We start from the raw sequence: 18,530 nt of genomic DNA, 5'->3' as shown, positions 1-18,530 counted from the left end.
ATGTCAACGCGCCAGACCAGATCCAGGAAGACTGCTTTGACATTAAAAAAGCACTTTCAGGTACTACGACTGCAGTGGCTGCAGGGGTAACGGTGATGGGGGATACAAATGAGATTAATAACTCTGTCAAATTTAAACAGCACTCAGAACATTTAAAACCTGCAGATACAAAGGGAGGTGCTAGTGTCAGTAGCGAAGTAAATGTTGATTCAGATGTAACAGAGATACAATTAACAGGCAAACAAAAGAGGAGTAGCTATGACAAAGGTGAAAAAAACGGGGATAAATCCGATGGGATATTGGTAGATAAAGAACTTGCTGTACCAATAGTGCCTATAGTGCCCACAGTGCCATGTAACAAAAACGGAGAGACTCTGTCAGAAAAAACTACTCTGGAGGCAATTAAAGATAATGGGCTTGTTACTGAGACACGCGGTGGCAAGAAAGGATCAGATAAACTTCCCAAGGATAAGGGGCCAACAAGTTTAGCATTTAAAGAAGCCAGTGAGATAAAACTGGTTAAGACAAATGAAATTGTTAAAAATATGGAGGTTGCAGCAGAGAGAGACTTAATAAATAGCCCACTGCATACGGTACAAGACCAACCAGGAGGCTCTGCACACCTTAATGTTAACACCACGGCATCAGCACTGACTGACAAGATCAAATCAAAGGAGAAAGAGAAGGGGAAAGAGGGTGTGATTGAGTCTGAGGCTAAATCAGATGAAGATTCAAATGTTGACTACGAGGAATTATCGGAACCTGAAGAAGAAGGGCTCAATGAGGCCTCCAAAGCGATAGTTAACAAAAAACTGTTGTCGAGGAAAACCAAGAGAAAGGTCAAGACTAAACAAAAAATCCTCCTACTAAAAACAACAGGTAAAGAAATGGCAGAAAGTAAAAAAACTCGGTTAATAGATGACAGCCCTCTGAGAAGATGGATAGAGGCTAAAGGTGGGGTTAAGAACATGGCCCTAGACTTTCAGGGACAAGCCCCGATGAGCTGAATGGCCAACTTAGTAAAATACAAGAAGCCAACCTAAGTAACAACTTAAGCTTAAAACTGAACAAGCCTATGGATCTATTAACTGACTCTAGCTCGAGTGCACTTCCCTTGAACCAAGAGGTATCTAGTAACATGGTTATAATCTCGGAGGAAGGAAATGGGGACTTAAGTACTGAGATTTACTCAGGGATTTCTAGAGCTTCACCTAACGCTATTTCAGATACCTCGCTGTCTCATACCATACTAAACGACGCTGTGAAATCCAGTGAGGAGCAGGATCTTGAACTCTCAACTCTTAATTCTGAAGCGATAAATGAAATGAATGAAACTATAGTATCCAGTTTGAGGAAAACCCCAACGCAGTTAGAACATAACTTTAATGCTAAACCAAGAGAAAATGTGGAACACGATTCTTTGGTTGATGTGTCCGATGAGACAAATTTTGGAGAAACAGTACCCGATCCATCTACTACACAAATTAGTAAATCCTCTCTGCAGAGCGCTTCTGACACTTCAGATCCTATACCTCCGAAAGTTATTTCAATGGAGGCAATTATGCAGATTCTGATAGAACAGAGAGTAGAGATACAACAACAATACTCTCAACTAAGAGAAGACAATACTAAAATACAAGGAACTATGATGGATATATGTCAGAATCTAGGAGGAGTAACTAAAGAAATAGAAGATATCAAATCACGAATAGTGGAGGTGGAGGAAGATGTGAGCCAAACTACATCAATTGTCAGACAAAATACTTCAAGAGTGTCCCTTCTGGAAGCTAAAGTGGAAGACTTGGAAAATAGGGCCCGGAGACAAAACCTTAGACTTTTCGGAATACCTGAAGGAATTGAGGGGTCAGATCCGAGAGCCTTTATGGTTAAACTTTTTCAAAGGGCCTTTTTGGACCTCACGGATTGGGATTGGGACTCCCAACTCCAGAGAGTACATAGACTTCCTCTAGTCCAAAGAAACACTAATAGCAAATTTCCGAGACCCTTTTTGATTTATTTTGGTAACTTTCTTTTGCGACAAGCAGTAGCATTAAAAGCAAAACCTAATAACCATGTTACCGTTGATAACTTCACTTTTTTTGTGAAGTCAGACTTAACTAAGGCCACTATGGATAAACGGTGGGAACTTCGGAAGCTGATCGATGCCTTTAAAAATTTAGGATGTTTGGCCTATCTTCAAGAGCCTGCTCGCCTTAAGGTTATTCGTGATGGGCAAGTGGCCTTCTTTACTGATCCTTTATCTGCGGAACAATGTCTGGAAAAATTTTCCCGGGACAATGAAAAAAGAAACCAAAAAGAAAAAGAAAATTAGTGTTGCACTCTTTTGTAAAAATTTAAAGGGTCAGGTTTATATATATTATGTTATGTTATGTTATGTTATTAGTCTTTTTGTATAGCGCAACGGTTACTCAAAAAGAGTGTCCCGGCGCTTTAGGTAAGGCGGACAGATTTCAGAATAACACAACACAGATAAAAGAGGAGAGGAATCAACAGAATAAAACAGAGCTACTGGCAGACCTATTGCGAGAACAACCAGGTTTTGAGACCTCTTCTAAAATCAAGAAGGGTAGTCGCCCCCCGCAAAGAGAGCGGTAAAGAATTCCACATCTGTGGAGCCAGAAGACTGAAGGAGCGACCCCCTAAGCGGGCCCTCTTCACGCGCGGAACGGCCGCCAAAAGAAGAGATTCCGACCTCAACGAGCGGGTAGGAAGGTAAAAGGTCAGTCTCTTTTGGAGATGTTTAGCTCCCACGGCATGGAGCGCTTTATAGGCAAGGGTCAGAGCCTTAAAGGCAATCCGTTTGCGGATGGGTAGCCAGTGTAGCGTCACCAACAACCCAGAGACGCTGGTATGTCTACTAAGGCCAAAGATGGCCCTAGCCGCCGCGTTCTGTACAACTTGCAGCCTCTGCAGCAGATACTCTGGCAGGCCCAGGTAAAGAATGTTGGCATAATCCAACCTGGAGCCTATCAGGGCCTGCACTGTCAACCTCTTGTGCTCCTCGGACAAGAGAGGCAGAAACTTCCGCAACATTTTTAAAAGGCCGAAGCAGGTACCGGTTACCCCCAGGATCTGGGCTTTCATCGTCAGCCCCTTGTCCATCTTCACCCCCAAATTTTTGGCCATGGGCGATGAGCCGGACGGAGGGAACATGTCGATGGGCCACCAAGCCTGCCAGCAGGGCTCCGTATCGCACCCGAAGAAGAGTACCTCTGATTTGTCGGAATTGCACTTGAGGCTGTGCAGTTGGAACCATGCAAACACAGCCCCAAGGCAATTCTGGATACTCTCCCCGTCAAAGTCAGCCCCCCTCTCACAGGAGAAGAGGAGCTGGGTGTCGTCGGCATACGACACGATCCGGGCACCAAACGACTCCACCACCGCCGCCAAAGGGGTCATATAGATATTAAAAAGGGTCGGGCTCAATATAGAGCCCTGAGGGACCCTGACTCCCAGAGGCGGCATTACAGCGTTGTCAGGTGGTGTCCAGATCGTTTGCCGGCGGCCGGCCAGAAAGGAAGAAAACCATTTGAGCACCGTCCCCCGCAGGCCAATCTCAGAGAGTCTTGCGAGCAGACCCTCATGGGGGACGGTGTCAAAAGCCGCCGACAGGTCCAACAACACCAGCATGACTTTGCCCCCGGAATCCAGCACCCCTTTAATGATTTCCGAAACCTCCAGGAGCGCGGTCTCGGTGCTGCGATTTGAGCGGAAGCCCGACTGGGAGTCGTGCAAGATCTCATGGGACTCCAAAAAATTGGAGAGCACCGACTGAACGTGCTTCTCCAAAATTTTTACGAGGGCCGGCAGCAGCGAAATTGGCCTGTAATTGGCTGGAGCTTTCGGGTCAAGTCCCGGCTTTTTAAGCAACGGGATGACCATTGCCTGCTTCCATGCTGGCGGCACCTCTCCCAGACTCAACGAAAGGTTGAGAAGAGGGTGAGCCAGCGGATTAACCACCTCCGCCAAATTACCCAGGAGCTTAGCTGGGCAGGGGTCAAGCGGAGACCCAGATTTTAAGTTGCCCATAAGCGCTAGGGAAGCGGAGGCTGGCAGAGATGGAAACTCAGCCAATATGGCGCCCTGCCTAACTAGGGGAAGCGTGCCCGCCTCGGGCATCGGCAGAGTGACCGGTCCACTCAATAGAAAGGAGTCCTGGATGAGTTTGATCTTGCCTGTGAAAAAACACGCGAGATCCGCCGCCCAGGAAACTGCGGGGCCCTCTTCCGCGGTGGTCGTCCGAGGTGAAATGAATTCTCGCACAATAGTAAAAATCTCCTTACTCGAGTTTGACGCTGCCTCAATTCTCCCCGCAAGATAGGCTTTTTTTTCGAGGCGGATGTCCCGGTGGTAAGCTCTAACCAGAGCCTTATAGGCAGACCTGTCCTTGCTATCATAATGTGCCCGCCAGGCCCTTTCGGCTACCTTGCACTGCTGCCGCATAGCCCACAGAGCAGTGGTAAACCAAGGGGCCGAGACCCGCTTAGGTGACAAGCGGGGGGGCAGAACAGGGGCCAGGTCATTCAGCCTCTCCGTCAGCCAATTTTGCAGGGACTCCAAGTCTCTCTCTAACTCACCAGACAAAGGACAAGGGTGAGACACAGCAGCCTGAGCCAGCATCTCAGGGGTCACCCTGCTAAATGCTCGAAAGGCTCGTCCCTGCTGCTGTGAGACAGGGTTCGGCGCCCTGACATTGCCACTGATGACAAATTTGGCAAGCCAATGGTCCGACCACAAGACAGGAAGAATCTCATTCACTACCAAAGGAGACGTCGAGAAGACCTGGTCAAGGGTATGCCCCTTATCGTGGGTCGGGCCCTGCAGATGCGGGATAAGACCCAGCGGCGTCATGACCTCCAAGAGCTTGATAGCGGCGGGGTCCGACGGATCATCCATCCGGATGTTAAAGTCCCCCGCCACCAAGCAGTGTTCTGCTCTCAGGGCTGAACCCACCAACACCAACTCGAGGTCGGCAAAAAACGTCCCAAGCGGACCAGGGGGGCGGTAAACTAACAGTCCCTTGACTGATTGATGCGGCGCTAGCCCGATGGAAAAAGCCAACGATTCCGAGCCGCGGATGTCCTCGGTCGGCAAGATGGTACAGGGCGTACCCCTCTTTACCACCAATGCGACCCCGCCACCCCTGCCCTTAGCTCTGTCCTTCCTGAAGATGTCAAAATCAGGCGGAATGGCCATAGCCACATCAGGATTGGACGCTTCACCCCACCAAGTCTCCGTCAACATAAGACAGAGTGGCTTCTCGGTCTCGAGGAGCTCAAAGATGTGTTGCGCATGGCAGCGAGCAGATCTAGTGTTTAACAGCATGCAGGCATACTCAGCACCCGATGTACCAGTAAGCGGGGCTGATGACAGGACCCGGGTAGGATGCCAGCCACACCCGGGACATCGCGACTTACCCCTATGACGGCGCGGAAAAACAGTGCAACAGCAGCTCTCCCTTACATTCAGGGAGCGCAACTCCATGAGGGAGTACCGTACCCGAGGAGCACCCAGATTCATCATTCTCGATAACACAGAGCCCCGCCCGCTGCCAAAACGCCTCCGGAACGCGGACGGGCGCAGACGGGCTGGACTCTGGCTTGACTCCGGCGCGAGTCAGGCGCTACCGCTGCGCGTCACCGCTGCGCGGTTTGTGAGAGCTTTAAATAGGAGCTCACCTGAACTCCTGCAAAGCGCTAGAACGCTCAGGACAGGTGACGTGAGAATCAGTAGTCCCCCCCCAAGATGGCGACCGGCGCCACGAACAGGCAGCAATAATGTGAATAAATCCGTCCAAAACGCGGTGGGGGCACAATTATAGTGCAAGTATGGGGCCAGCACAGGATGCAAGTTAAAAACAAGGCAGAACAAAATAAAATAAACAGAGATAGAAAAACGGGATTTTTTTTAAAATAAGCCAAGCGCAGCGCGCTGTAATACCAACTGCAACCAAGCACCTAAAGGCACCTTACCAAAGGCAGAGCAGCAGACGTGCTCGCCTTAAATAGGAGCTCACCTGAACTCCTGCAAAGCGCTAGAACGCTCAGGACAGGTGACGTGAGAATCAGTAGTCCCCCCCCAAGATGGCGACCGGCGCCACGAACAGGCAGCAATAATGTGAATAAATCCGTCCAAAACGCGGTGGGGGCACAATTATAGTGCAAGTATGGGGCCAGCACAGGATGCAAGTTAAAAACAAGGCAGAACAAAATAAAATAAACAGAGATAGAAAAACAGGATTTTTTTTAAAATAAGCCAAGCGCAGCGCGCTGTAATACCAACTGCAACCAAGCACCTAAAGGCACCTTACCAAAGGCAGAGCAGCAGACGTGCTCGCCTTAAATAGGAGCTCACCTGAACTCCTGCAAAGCGATAGAACGCTCAGGACAGGTGACGTGAGAATCAGTAGTCCCCCCCCAAGATGGCGACCGGCGCCACGAACAGGCAGCAATAATGTGAATAAATCCGTCCAAAACGCGGTGGGGGCACAATTATAGTGCAAGTATGGGGCCATATTGATATGTTTATACTTCTTCTCTTTCTTTTTCTCTTTTTCTTTCTCTCTTTTCTTTTGCTTTAGGTGGCTTTTTTGGGTTTTGAACTAAATATAGATACAATAAGGCACAATAAGGCATGAATTAAATATGGTTAGAGCAGCCACTCATGCATGCTTCTTCACTGCGCTGCCACGCTAGCGGCAGCAACGCTAGAGGGGAGCTCCCCCCCAAGAAACGGACTGCAGCGAGGGAGGGGGTGGGGTTGCCACAAGGGCAGGGGTGGCAACGGGTGTCGTGGGTGGGGGGTGGTGATAAAAGTAAAAAATATGATTGCAAGATTTGACGCTTTATTTTTGCTTAGGAAAAGTAGAAACGAAAAGGTAACGAAGGTAAAATACATCGAGGAAAAGGAGAACAACATATATAAGACCAATATCAAATAAATGCTTAAGCTAAGAATCTTATGTTGGAATGTAGATGGCCTAAACAGTAAAAGTAAAAGAAAATTAGTACAAGAAGAGATTAAATTGTATAACCCTAATATAGTGCTGCTGACAGAAACTCATATAAAATATCAAGACAGAAAGTTGTTAACCCAACTAGGCTATGAATTGGTTACTTGTACCTCTTTAAATGAGACCATAAGGGGGGTTGCTATTTTAAAACAAAGAACACTCCCATTAGAGATAATTAAAACTGCCTCTGATATTAGAGGTAGATGGGCAATAGCACAGATGCAAGGAGCGAAGGTTAAGCTGGTACTTTGTGTGGTATATAGCCCAAATATTGATAAGCCTAAAATTTATGAAGACCTAAGCCTAGAACTATTAGAGTGGGAAGGGGAAACTATGATTGCTGGAGATTTTAACTGTGTTATGAACTATAAAATAGACTCTACGAGGCCAATGAATTTTAAAAGAATGTATAAAGTAAGAGCTGCAATTAGAGATTTATGGCGGTCCAAACATCCTAGGGTGCCAGGCTTTACTTACTATTCTGCCCCGCACAGGTCATGTTCTAGGATTGATATGGTATGGGCCTCGCAACAAATCTTAGAAAATTGCGTGATTGAAATCTGCCCCAAAGTCACATCGGATCATAACCCTCTTCTTTTGGATGTTAATATTGAAAATCAGAATGTAAAACCACGAAAGTTCACTTTTCCTAGACATTTGCTAGTTGATCAAACATTTATCTCACTAATTAAAAAACACATACAAGAATTTATTGAGTTAAATGTTAATACAGCTAGTATCAATACGGTATGAGACGCTTGTAAGTGTAGCATTAGAGGGTGTGTCCAGCAATATGTATACAGGCTCAATGCAGAAAATCTAAATTGTTGGACCTGGAAACACAATTGGCTGAAGCGACTTTGCAATCAAAAAACAATATTGAGTTGCTTAGAGCACAATTGGCGGAACTGCAAGCTGGACTCAGAAAAGTGTTGAGAGAAAGATATGCAGTTAAATTACATAAATACAAGTTAGATCAATATGAAGGTGGTGACTGTATCGGAAAAATATTGGCTTTTAAAACTGCAGATAGAAAAGCAAAAACTAGAATAAAGGAAATAATTGGATCAGATTCAGTGATATATGGACAAGAGGATCAAATATTAAATCAATTTGTTAAATTTTATCAACATTTATATACCCCAGAGGAGCCATCGAATGAAACAGAGGTTGTAAAATATCTTGATCAATACCTAGGACCATCGCGAGCATTAAATCACGAAGTAATTCAACAATTAAACTCTGATATTACTACTGAGGAGATTAAATTGGCTATCGACCATTTACCATTAGGTAAGGCGGTCGGTGAAGATTGCATACCAGGTGAACTCTATAAACTGTGCTATCAAGAGCTAGCTCCATTACTACAAAAAGTTATTAATTTAATTATTGTTTCTAAACAATCACCATCTTCATGGAAACTTGCTAAAATCATATTTTTTCTGAAGAAGGGAAAACCGGAAAAAGAGTGTGGTTCATATCGGCCCATATCTCTACTCAACTCCGATGTGAAATTTTTTTCTAAAATTTTAGCTAATCGGCTAGCGCCTCATATGCCGGACATTGTTAATCCCCAACAACATGGCTTTGTGATTGGTAGAGATACCACATTGCATGTTAATACTTCCATAACCGCTCTGGATGTAGCTGAAACTACTAACACCCCACTCGGTATGATAATGTTAGATGCTGAAAAAGCATTTGACCGAGTGGGGTGGGAATATCTGTGGACAGTATTAATTAAAATGGGTATAAATGGCTCTTATCTAGATTGGGTTAAATCTCTCTATGATGATCCACGGGCCGTGATCAGCTATGGAGATATAGATTCTGACAACTTCAAGATTGCAAGAGGTACAAGACAGGGATGCCCTCTTTCCCCATTATTATTTGCCTTATCTTTAGAACCCTTTTTAAATGCTTTAAATGATCAAATCAATATAATTCCAGCTCAACATGGGGATATAACCCTTAAATTAACTGCCTTTGCGGATGATATCGCAATATATACATCGGATGTTTGTAAAGCTATGCCCGCAATTATAGAAGAAGCACATAAGTATGGGAAAATCTCCGGGTATAAATTAAATGTTAACAAAACCCAAATTATACTCAACTATACTCCGGTTACATGTACTTACAAAACCTGTAAAGAAGCCGTATACTTGGGCATTAAGCTTACTGCTAAAGTGGAGAAAATTGTGGAAATAAATTATGGGTCATTCCTTAAAGAAACAGCTGCGAGTTTTAAAAAATGGCATAAGATACCTTTGAGTTTGTTAGGGAGATTAAACCTGATAAAGATGAAAATCTTACCCAAGTTACTTTATTTGTGTAGAGCTATACCGCTACAACCAAATAAGCTTTTTTTTAGAAAATTGGATGGCATCTGTAGTAGCTTTATCTGGGGGTATAAAAAAGCACGAAGGGCGGTAAAATTTTTGACACTTCCAATCTCTAAAGGGGGACTTACCTTACCGGATTTTAATCGTTATTTTTTAGCTACTTTTCTTCTACGCACTAGGAGCCTATTAAAAAATACTCCCTCTTTATTTTTTCATCAATACATGTTGGGGGCTGACGCTAATCAATTTCTACTACGGGTCCATGATCCAAACTATTTCAAAAGAGTAAAATTCAAGACTGCAAAACATGCCATACGAATTTGGGATAAAATTCTGGGTATTAAGATGGAATATCGACGGGAAAATATCGACTAGCATTAATATCGTAGTAAGAATATCGAAAATCAAAAATATCGCTTAAGTAAATATCGTTGTAAAAAATATCGTTTATTTAGAATGACATAAATATCGTCAAACAAAAATATCGATGAATAGAATATCGTTGACTAAAAAGTCGTTGTATATAATATCGTCAAAAAAATATAATGTGTTAGAAAAAAAAAAAATTTATTATAATGTTGTGTATAAAATTAGAAAAAATAATATTAGTAAAACTAAGGTTAAAAAAATAATATTTTACAAAAGATTTGTTAATATTCTAGTAGCGGGTTATTGGTATTATAGGGGATAAGGGTGGGTAGTAATTTAAAATTTAATATAAAAAATGTAAATAAAAAAACAATTTAGAAATTTAATCAGAATGCGAAATTTAAAAATAGTAAATAGATATTTACACGAAAATTTAATTTTAATGATTAATGAAAAAGTCATATTTAATTTTTAGTGGCGGGTAATTGGTATAATAGGGGATAAGGGTGGGTAGTAATTTAATAATTAAAAAAAATAACAAAATAAAAAATTGCGAAATTAGAAAAATAATCAGAATTCGAAATTTTAAATTTCAAAAAAAAAAATTGTCACGAAAATTTATTTGTAATCCTTAAAGAAATTATTATAATAACATTTTTGGAGCGGGTAATTGGTATTTTAGGGGATAAGGGTGGGTAGTAATTTAAACTTAAAAAAAAATAAAATAATAAAAAAATGCGAAATATGAAAAATAATCAGAATTCGAAATTTAAAATTTCAAATTTGAAATTGTCACGAAATTTTATTTATAATCCTTAATGAAAATATTATCAATAATTTTTCGGATTGGAGTTAGAATAGTTATTTATTATGCTTTACTATCCAGCACTTTCCCTGACTTATGTTGGACTGGAGTTAGAATAGTAATTTATTATGGTTTACTATCCTGCAGTTTCCCTGACTTATGTTGGACTGGAGTTAGAATAGTAATTTATTATGGTTTACTATCCAGCACTTTCCCTGACTTATGTTGGACTGGAGTTAGAATAGTAATTTATTATGGTTTACTATCCAGCACTTTCCCTGACTTATGTTGGACTGGAGTTAGAATAGTAATTTATTATGGTTTACTATCCAGCACTTTCCCTGACTTATGTTGGACTGGAGTTAGAATAGTAATTTATTATGGTTTACTATCCAGCACTTTCCCTGACTTATGTTGGACTGGAGTTAGAATAGTCATTTATTATGGTTTACTATCCAGCACTTTCCCTGACTTATGTTGGACTGGAGTTAGAATAGTAATTTATTATGGTTTACTATCCAGCACTTTCCCTGACTTATGTTGGACTGGAGTTAGAATAGTAATTTATTATGGTTTATTATCCAGCACTTTCCCTGACTTATGTTGGACTGGAGTTAGAATAGTCATTTATTATGGTTTACTATCCAGCACTTTCCCTGACTTATGTTGGACTGGAGTTAGAATAGTCATTTATTATGGTTTACTATCCAGCACTTTCCCTGACTTATGTTGGACTGGAGTTAGAATAGTAATTTATTATGGTTTACTATCCAGCACTTTCCCTGACTTATGTTGGACTGGAGTTAGAATAGTAATTTATTATGGTTTACTATCCAGCACTTTCCCTGACTTATGTTGGACTGGAGTTAGAATAGTAATTTATTATGGTTTATTATCCTGCACTTTCCCTGACTTATGTTGGACTGGAGTTAGAATAGTCATTTATTATGGTTTACTATCCAGCACTTTCCCTGACTTATGTTGGACTGGAGTTAGAATAGTCATTTATTATGGTTTACTATCCAGCACTTTCCCTGACTTATGTTGGACTGGAGTTAGAATAGTAATTTATTATGGTTTACTATCCAGCACTTTCCCTGACTTATGTTGGACTGGAGTTAGAATAGTAATTTTTTATGGTTTACTATCCTGCACTTTCCCTGACTTATGTTGGACTGGAGTTAGAATAGTAATTTATTATGGTTTACTATCCAGCACTTTCCCTGACTTATGTTGGACTGGAGTTAGAATAGTAATTTATTATGGTTTACTATCCAGCACTTTCCCTGATTTATGTTAGATTGGAGTTAGAATAGTAAATTTTTTAGGATTATTATCCAGCACATTCCCTGAGTTAAGTTATGTTTGGACTTAGAATAGTAAATTATTATAGTCTATTCTTTTCATAAATATACATTAAATACATTTGTATACAATTTTTATTTTCATATGACAAGTGTAAATTAAGAAACAATATTTTTAACAAAATATTTTATTGACATTTTGATTTGGTACTACAAAGATTGTACAAATTTTTTTTTTAATTTCACATTATTTTTGGTAACAAATTATATAGCATTTTTAGACATAAATAATGTTTTTATCATATATAAATTGTTATATTAAATTTTAATATTTTTATTAAAATTTAATATATTACATATTTATTATGTGATTATTTTTAACATGATATGTACATAACATACATTTACATTTTGTAACATTTGAGAAAAATATTATAAATGACATTCACTTTTCTAATAATAAACAAATAATACATAATTATTTTAAACATATTAATGTATTTATTACAATATTCATATGTTTTTTAACAATAAAAATACATTTATTAATACATATTGGGTATATTGTGGTATTTTATACAATGTATTTTTTATTGAAAGCCTATTTTGTCCTATTTTAGTTTTTATTATGCAGCCATCTTAGTTTAGGAACTTCACTTTTTTTTCTATCAACATCGTTGTTTGGGTCATTTTAGAAAACGGAAGCTCGCGGTTGGGAGCTGTTTCTTGTTGGTGAAGGTAAGTTTGTTTCTCATTACTTTTAAAGATATTTAAGTAAAGTTTAGTGATAGTTGTAGTGTGTATGTGTAGATATGTGTAGTACTTTACATAATATGTGCGAATTACGTGTTATTTAGCGACGTTATGGAGAACGTACTTTGTGAGGTAGTTCGAACAAAAGTAACGTTTACTGTCGATTAAGGGATGAATTTAGATTTTTTTTATCTTTTCTATACTATGTGTAGGCTATGCGTATTTCCTATGTTTTGAGGTTATTTTTTATTTCGATATTTTACAGGTTTTCCTTTTGGTGAGCAGATGGATTGTGACGTGTTTTTTTTAAGCAGGTACATACTTTTACATTGTTCTGCTTTTTTCGGGGTCTCAACTTTTTTTACTCGTGAGGATTTATCGTTTTTTTCATGGTTTCTATTTCGAGAGGATTGCTACGGGACTATTATCAAACAGTTGTATTTTTACATTTTGTTGGGATTTTTACACATTGGATATGGATAGCTGTTGGTAACATTTCTGTGGAAATTATCACCATGGAACATATTCTACAGCAGCAGAACCGTAAGTAAAAGTGATATTTACTTTTGGGTTGCATTGTGGTATAGTGTACTATTTAGTAAAATGTAATATTATTATGTCTTGTAAAAATATATTATTGATAATTTTACATGATATAATATTAATAAATTTTACTACATAGTATCTTTTATAATGCTTTGCTCACTTTTTGGAATTTTATATTTAAAGGATTGATTTTGCTATTAGATCTAAGTATGCTAGACCTTCTATACTTGGGTACATTCTAGTTTTTTGCTGCAGATATTCGTACATGTTTAATGTTTGTTTACTTAGTTTAGGGCCAATTTTAGAAAGCGATTGTTCTATTCTGAGTTCTTGGTAGCTTTGCTCTTTTTTTATGCTTTGGATCAGTTTGTGAAGTGTTGGTTGACTTCTCCCTAAAGTGGCTTGGAAGGCATTATGCCATCCTTCAACTGCGTTATTAGTTTTAGCTTTCTGTGCTATTGTACTAGCATATACATTCCACCATGGTATTTGAAATTTAGGTTGTCTACGGTGGCCTGAACGATGTAATCTTCCAACCCAGGTATCTTCAAAGTAGTCTAAGAAGGGAGTTAGTATTTTTTCATTGGTGCGGTAGAAAGGGCTGTCAATTAATAAATTGTAGTAGTTAGCTACTTCTGTTGTTGGTACATATGCTAATGCAATCAACTTTTTTATTTGATAAGCAAAGTTACTGTTTGTAGAATATTCTATGCTTAAAGTTGATTTTTGTAAGTGCCTCCATATGCTTTGGTTGTAGTGATAATAACAACCTTGTATGGAGGTATGGGGATATATTTTTAGGATTGCTTGAATCATGGCAATTTCAAAGTCAATGATAATTCTTTGAGGATAGTAATTATCTGTTAATTCTTTGATCGTTGTTAAAATGTCAACGTAGGTAGTATTAGTTTTGTTTGGCAGCAGAGTATAAATAAGAGGGATATTTGTATCTTGGTATTCCCCATGAATGGTGTAAAGTTGATAGAAAGGTTTGGGACAAACTTTAAAAGTCCCATCCATCATCCATGTTTCACATGATTTAAGCTTTAGCAAATTATTATTTGTAGCAAAAAGTAAAATTCTTTTGTCCTGGCTGTTGTTGTCATACATTAAGAATTTATCCTCATTATGTGTAATGGTATATTCAGGATATATTTTTATATCCTGAAAACTTTCTGGTGTTGGTGGAGTTGGATCAGAAGCACGTTTAGTTTTTGCAATTAATCTCTTTAAGTTGGGAATAGAAGGTAGCTGTCCTGTCACATGTTCAGGAACTTTGCTTAATACATTTTTTAAAATGCTAGTGCTTGTTTCTTGTGATCCTGTACTAGCATCTTTCAATGTTTCTAGTGCTTCTCTCACTTCCACTTCAGTTACATTTGGTGGGTGGTTATGCTCACGTACATTTAACACATTGTTATCAACAGTTGTTGCTCTACCATAGCATGCATTAGAGTAATATTTACTACATTTCCAATGGGTCTTATTTGCTTTCACTCTTTCTTGGGTGTAGGTGTAACCCATGTAGCTCAGCATTAGTTTTCCTTTTTGCGAAGTAATGAAAGTAGCTCCAGTTGCCATGTCTAAGGTAGATCTGTGGAAATATATATATGTGTTTTTAAGAATATTGAACACAATTTATAGAGATGTGTCTAATACTAGGCTACAGTGCTAATGTATACTTACTATGTGGCTTCACTGGTAAACCTTTTATTCTTACTTCTTTTTCAGATTTGTATCCTCTTTAAGTTCTGTAGTAGTGTTAAAGAATAATAGAAAGAAATACTTTAGTGTAATAAGTTTTTCATTTTAATTTTTGCATTTTTACACATACAGTGATTATACTTACTTAATGTAGTAGAATATGTTGGTAGTGTAGTTGTAGATAGGCAAATAATTTTGTAGAGTCTGTGGAAAAAATTATCATTGTGTTACTTGTAGTATTTGGATGATAGTAGTTAGATACATGTATTTAAAATTTTACATTTACTTAGCCAGTTTAAAAATTTTTTATCAGCTATCTAAGTAGACATGGATAAGGTAGTTAATAAAAGTGCTTACATCTAACTGTATTGTCGTTGTTGATAAGTTCAACATGTTTAGTTGTTACTCTAAAGAACAACAGTTTTAAAAATCGGGAGTTTATGGACTTATAGTAACTTCGAAAGAAAAATGGTATTTAACTTACTTGAAGTGTAGTGTGATGTATTGTAGTTGTAGTCGTTCGTTTGTATTCTCTTCTCTCAGCAAGGTAACCGTTTTTCTCCAAGTTTGGGCCAAAAATGGTAAATTACGTTAGGTGTGTAATTGTATTTATATGAGTGAGTTAATTAATGGTAGTTTTGGATTGGTTCAATTAGTGGAAATTCAAAATCATTGGTTGTTAACGTTATTTGGCGTGGGAAAACCGTTATTTTTGTGAGACGATGTTGCTTCACTATTTGTTTGTAAAAGTATATATTAAATGTTTTAGTGATGTAAATAAAATAGCAAAAAAATTTAAGTTAAATCAAAGAATAGTGCATTTCGAGTTGTTTATAAAAAGACGATATTTTTTGTATATATTTAGAGTACATAGGTCGTCGATGTTAGTGTAGTCGATATATATGTCAAAGGTAGTGTTATTTAAAATACAGTCGATAATGTAGTAGTCGATATTTAAGTAGTCGATATTAATGTTAACGATATTAGGGTTGTCGATAAAAAAATATCGATATTTGTGTGAAATCTATGTTATGTATAGGATGACGATATTTCTGTAAGCGATGTTTTAGTGACGATATTTATTATAGACGATATTTATGTTAACGATATTTCATCATGGAACCAAAATTCTGTACATTAGTAATAGTTCATTTTACAATACTGAACTTAGATTATGGAACAATCCGGGCCTTCCTGACATATTTTCGGACGGTTTGGGTAATCGATGGATAAGACAGGACATAACCACATTAGGAGATCTTTATGGTACTAATGGGTTGAGGGACTTCGAGAATTTAAAAATTACAAATGGGCTTACGGATGACATGCATTTTAAATATAGACAACTAAGAGATTATTTCTGTAATAAATTGAAAATAACGGAAGTCAAACAATCTGATATTATTGAGGGTATTTACTCAGAAAAAACTAAATCATTAATCAGATTGGGATATCAATGGCTTATTAAGGAGAAGGGAGAAAACACAACTCAAATCGCAGCCAAATGGTCTCGTAGATTAAATCAAAACATAAATTCAGTACAGATTGGAAACGCCCTAACTCATTTAAGTGAAATAGTTCACTCGTCTAAGTTGAAAATGCAACTATATAGGACAATCACGGAATTGTATTATACGCCGCAAAGAATATCCAGTTGGGCACATGGTAACTCGTTGACAGAGAAATCTAGGTGTGCTAAATGTAACACTGTCGCGGCTGGAATTGAACATATGTTATTCTCATGTCCTGCACTCTCCAATTTCTGGAATCGTATAACTTACCATCTTCAATTTAACCAGATAAATTCATCGGATCTCACGGTACAAATGGTTTTATTAGACATCCAAGATAGGAACTATCCCAATAAGGATCTCTTAACGATTTTGCTAGCATGTGCTAGATTAACAATAGCTAGGGTCTGGATATCTAAAGAACCCCCTAATGTTGCGGATTGGTTAGCATTGGTTTATGAAATTAGAACTATGGAATTTTCTTTAGCTAAACTTAGGGGTCCAAAAGCTCTTCTGAGAAAAGAAAAGATATGGAAGCACTTTTTTGAAGGCCAAGAAGCGTGATTTAGCCTAGTTTTGTCTTTCTGTTCTAGTAGTTTATTACTTTAATAGTAGAGCTAATGTGAAATATTGGTTTAATAATTAATTATAGGTTGTTCCATTCCTCAATTTTAGTTGCTGCTCATATTAATTGTATTTGTATGTTAAGTATGGAATTGAATTGTAATGAATCATGTCATTTCTTGCAAACAATAAAAATGTTAAAAAAAAAAAAAAAACAAAGATTATACAATGGACCTGGATCAGACTGTTGGTTTTCATACTGTACAATAAGATGTTGGGTCATGTATATACCCGCTAGTCGCTGTTCTTCTGGAGTAAGACTCAAAAATGTTTGCACTACTAAATCATCTTTATATATACTGTCATCCCCGGCCCATTGGACTGCGGACCGGGCTAGTTCCTGATCACGTAAGGTATTGAGTTCATGATAACCTACTCTTTCTTTCAGGATATTATCAGTAACTTGGAAAATATGTTCAAGGGAACATTGCTCTGGTATCGGGGAAAGGTAACGTTTCTTGTTTTCTGGACGAATGGGTCTGTTACAAGGTCTATCAAGAGAATACTGTTTAGGGAGTTTCGCCCTACCTACGTAAGCTATCGTGCCTTGAGTCGCTGCTGGATTCTCTGGTTCTTCCTCCTCCTCTGAGGATTCTTTTTCGTCTGACTCGAGGGTTTTATCAGTTTTGCGTCGGGCATGTATTGCCACTATTACCTTACGGATCTTTCTAGTCATGGCATCTATACATTTCTCTTTGTCATGCTTACAATCTGCAATATTCTGACTCCATTTTGTCAATCCTTCCATTTCTTTTTGACAATAACCTGGCTGATCTTGTTCCCTGATCAAACAATTAATCAAAAATCGCAATAATAACCCTTGAGTCTCGACTTTCTGATATGCCATGGCTTCACGAACACATTCTGGACCCTCCCCCGATCGAATGAAGTGATATATTTTGTCTAGATGTTCTGGCATTTCTGGTAATGTCATCAAGTAATCTGTAACACGTCTTAAACGTAATGATGCTAACAACAGGTCCCCTTGCTTGCCAGGGACAGGATCGTATCTACAATCTCCAATTATTTCTTTGAGCTTTTCAGCTGGGGTTGCTTTAGGGGTACGCTGCATTGCTAATTCTCTCATTGTCAATCGATGTAATTGTGGCGGAGTGCGATAGGGACCCCCTGAGGCACCTCCTGAGGCAGAACCATGTGCATGACTTGTCGTCAATGGGTGTGGGAAAGGTACATTTAACGGAGACAACTGACTCTGAGTCGCATCTGTAGCAAAAGGGTTAAGAGGACCAATAGTAGGGGGACCAGTAGGGGAAGTGACACCAGGTGCGGGAATTTGGTGACGTGGAGGGGTCGTGGCTTGATCAGCAGGAATATGCTGTGGCAGATTATTATTAGCAGGTTGTACGGGTACATTGGTATATGCGGGAGCTACATCATCTAAATAGGAAGAAAGGAAAATATCTGCTGCGGTCTTTTTATGACGTACTTTAGTCGGAACCAATGGAGGTGGCAGATCATTTGGTATTTCCGGGGTCGTCTTGGGCAGGCCCTCGGCCAGAACTGGATAAAGTCCTG

General features: G+C 39.0%; 2 protein-coding genes across 3 annotated transcripts in view; both read right to left on the bottom strand.

The window, feature by feature from the left end:
• DOP1A (DOP1 leucine zipper like protein A) overlaps positions 1–18,530 on the bottom strand; it is a 1,079,867-nt gene that overhangs the window by 496,939 nt on the left and 564,398 nt on the right. The window lies entirely within an intron of this gene.
• On the bottom strand, positions 12,868–14,906 carry LOC147707554 (uncharacterized). Its single transcript, XM_086926554.1, has 2 exons — positions 14,842–14,906; positions 12,868–14,749 (listed from the first exon to the last, which is right to left on the bottom strand). The coding sequence occupies exon 2, from the start codon at positions 14,734–14,736 to the stop codon at positions 13,333–13,335; it is 1,404 nt and encodes a 467-aa protein (XP_086782680.1). The 5' UTR covers positions 14,737–14,749; positions 14,842–14,906; the 3' UTR covers positions 12,868–13,332.

This window comes from Lissotriton vulgaris, chromosome 6 (genome assembly GCF_964263255.1).
Source record: "Lissotriton vulgaris chromosome 6, aLisVul1.2, whole genome shotgun sequence".
Taxonomy (NCBI): Eukaryota; Metazoa; Chordata; class Amphibia; order Caudata; family Salamandridae; genus Lissotriton; species Lissotriton vulgaris.
Note: the sequence above shows the minus strand (reverse complement) of the source record. Positions and strands in the feature narration are given on the sequence as shown.

Excerpts from the sequence above, each read along its gene's own strand:
- LOC147707554 (XM_086926554.1), bottom strand. The coding sequence starts at position 14,736 with ATGGCAACTGGAGCTACTTTCATTACTTCGCAAAAAGGAAAACTAATG.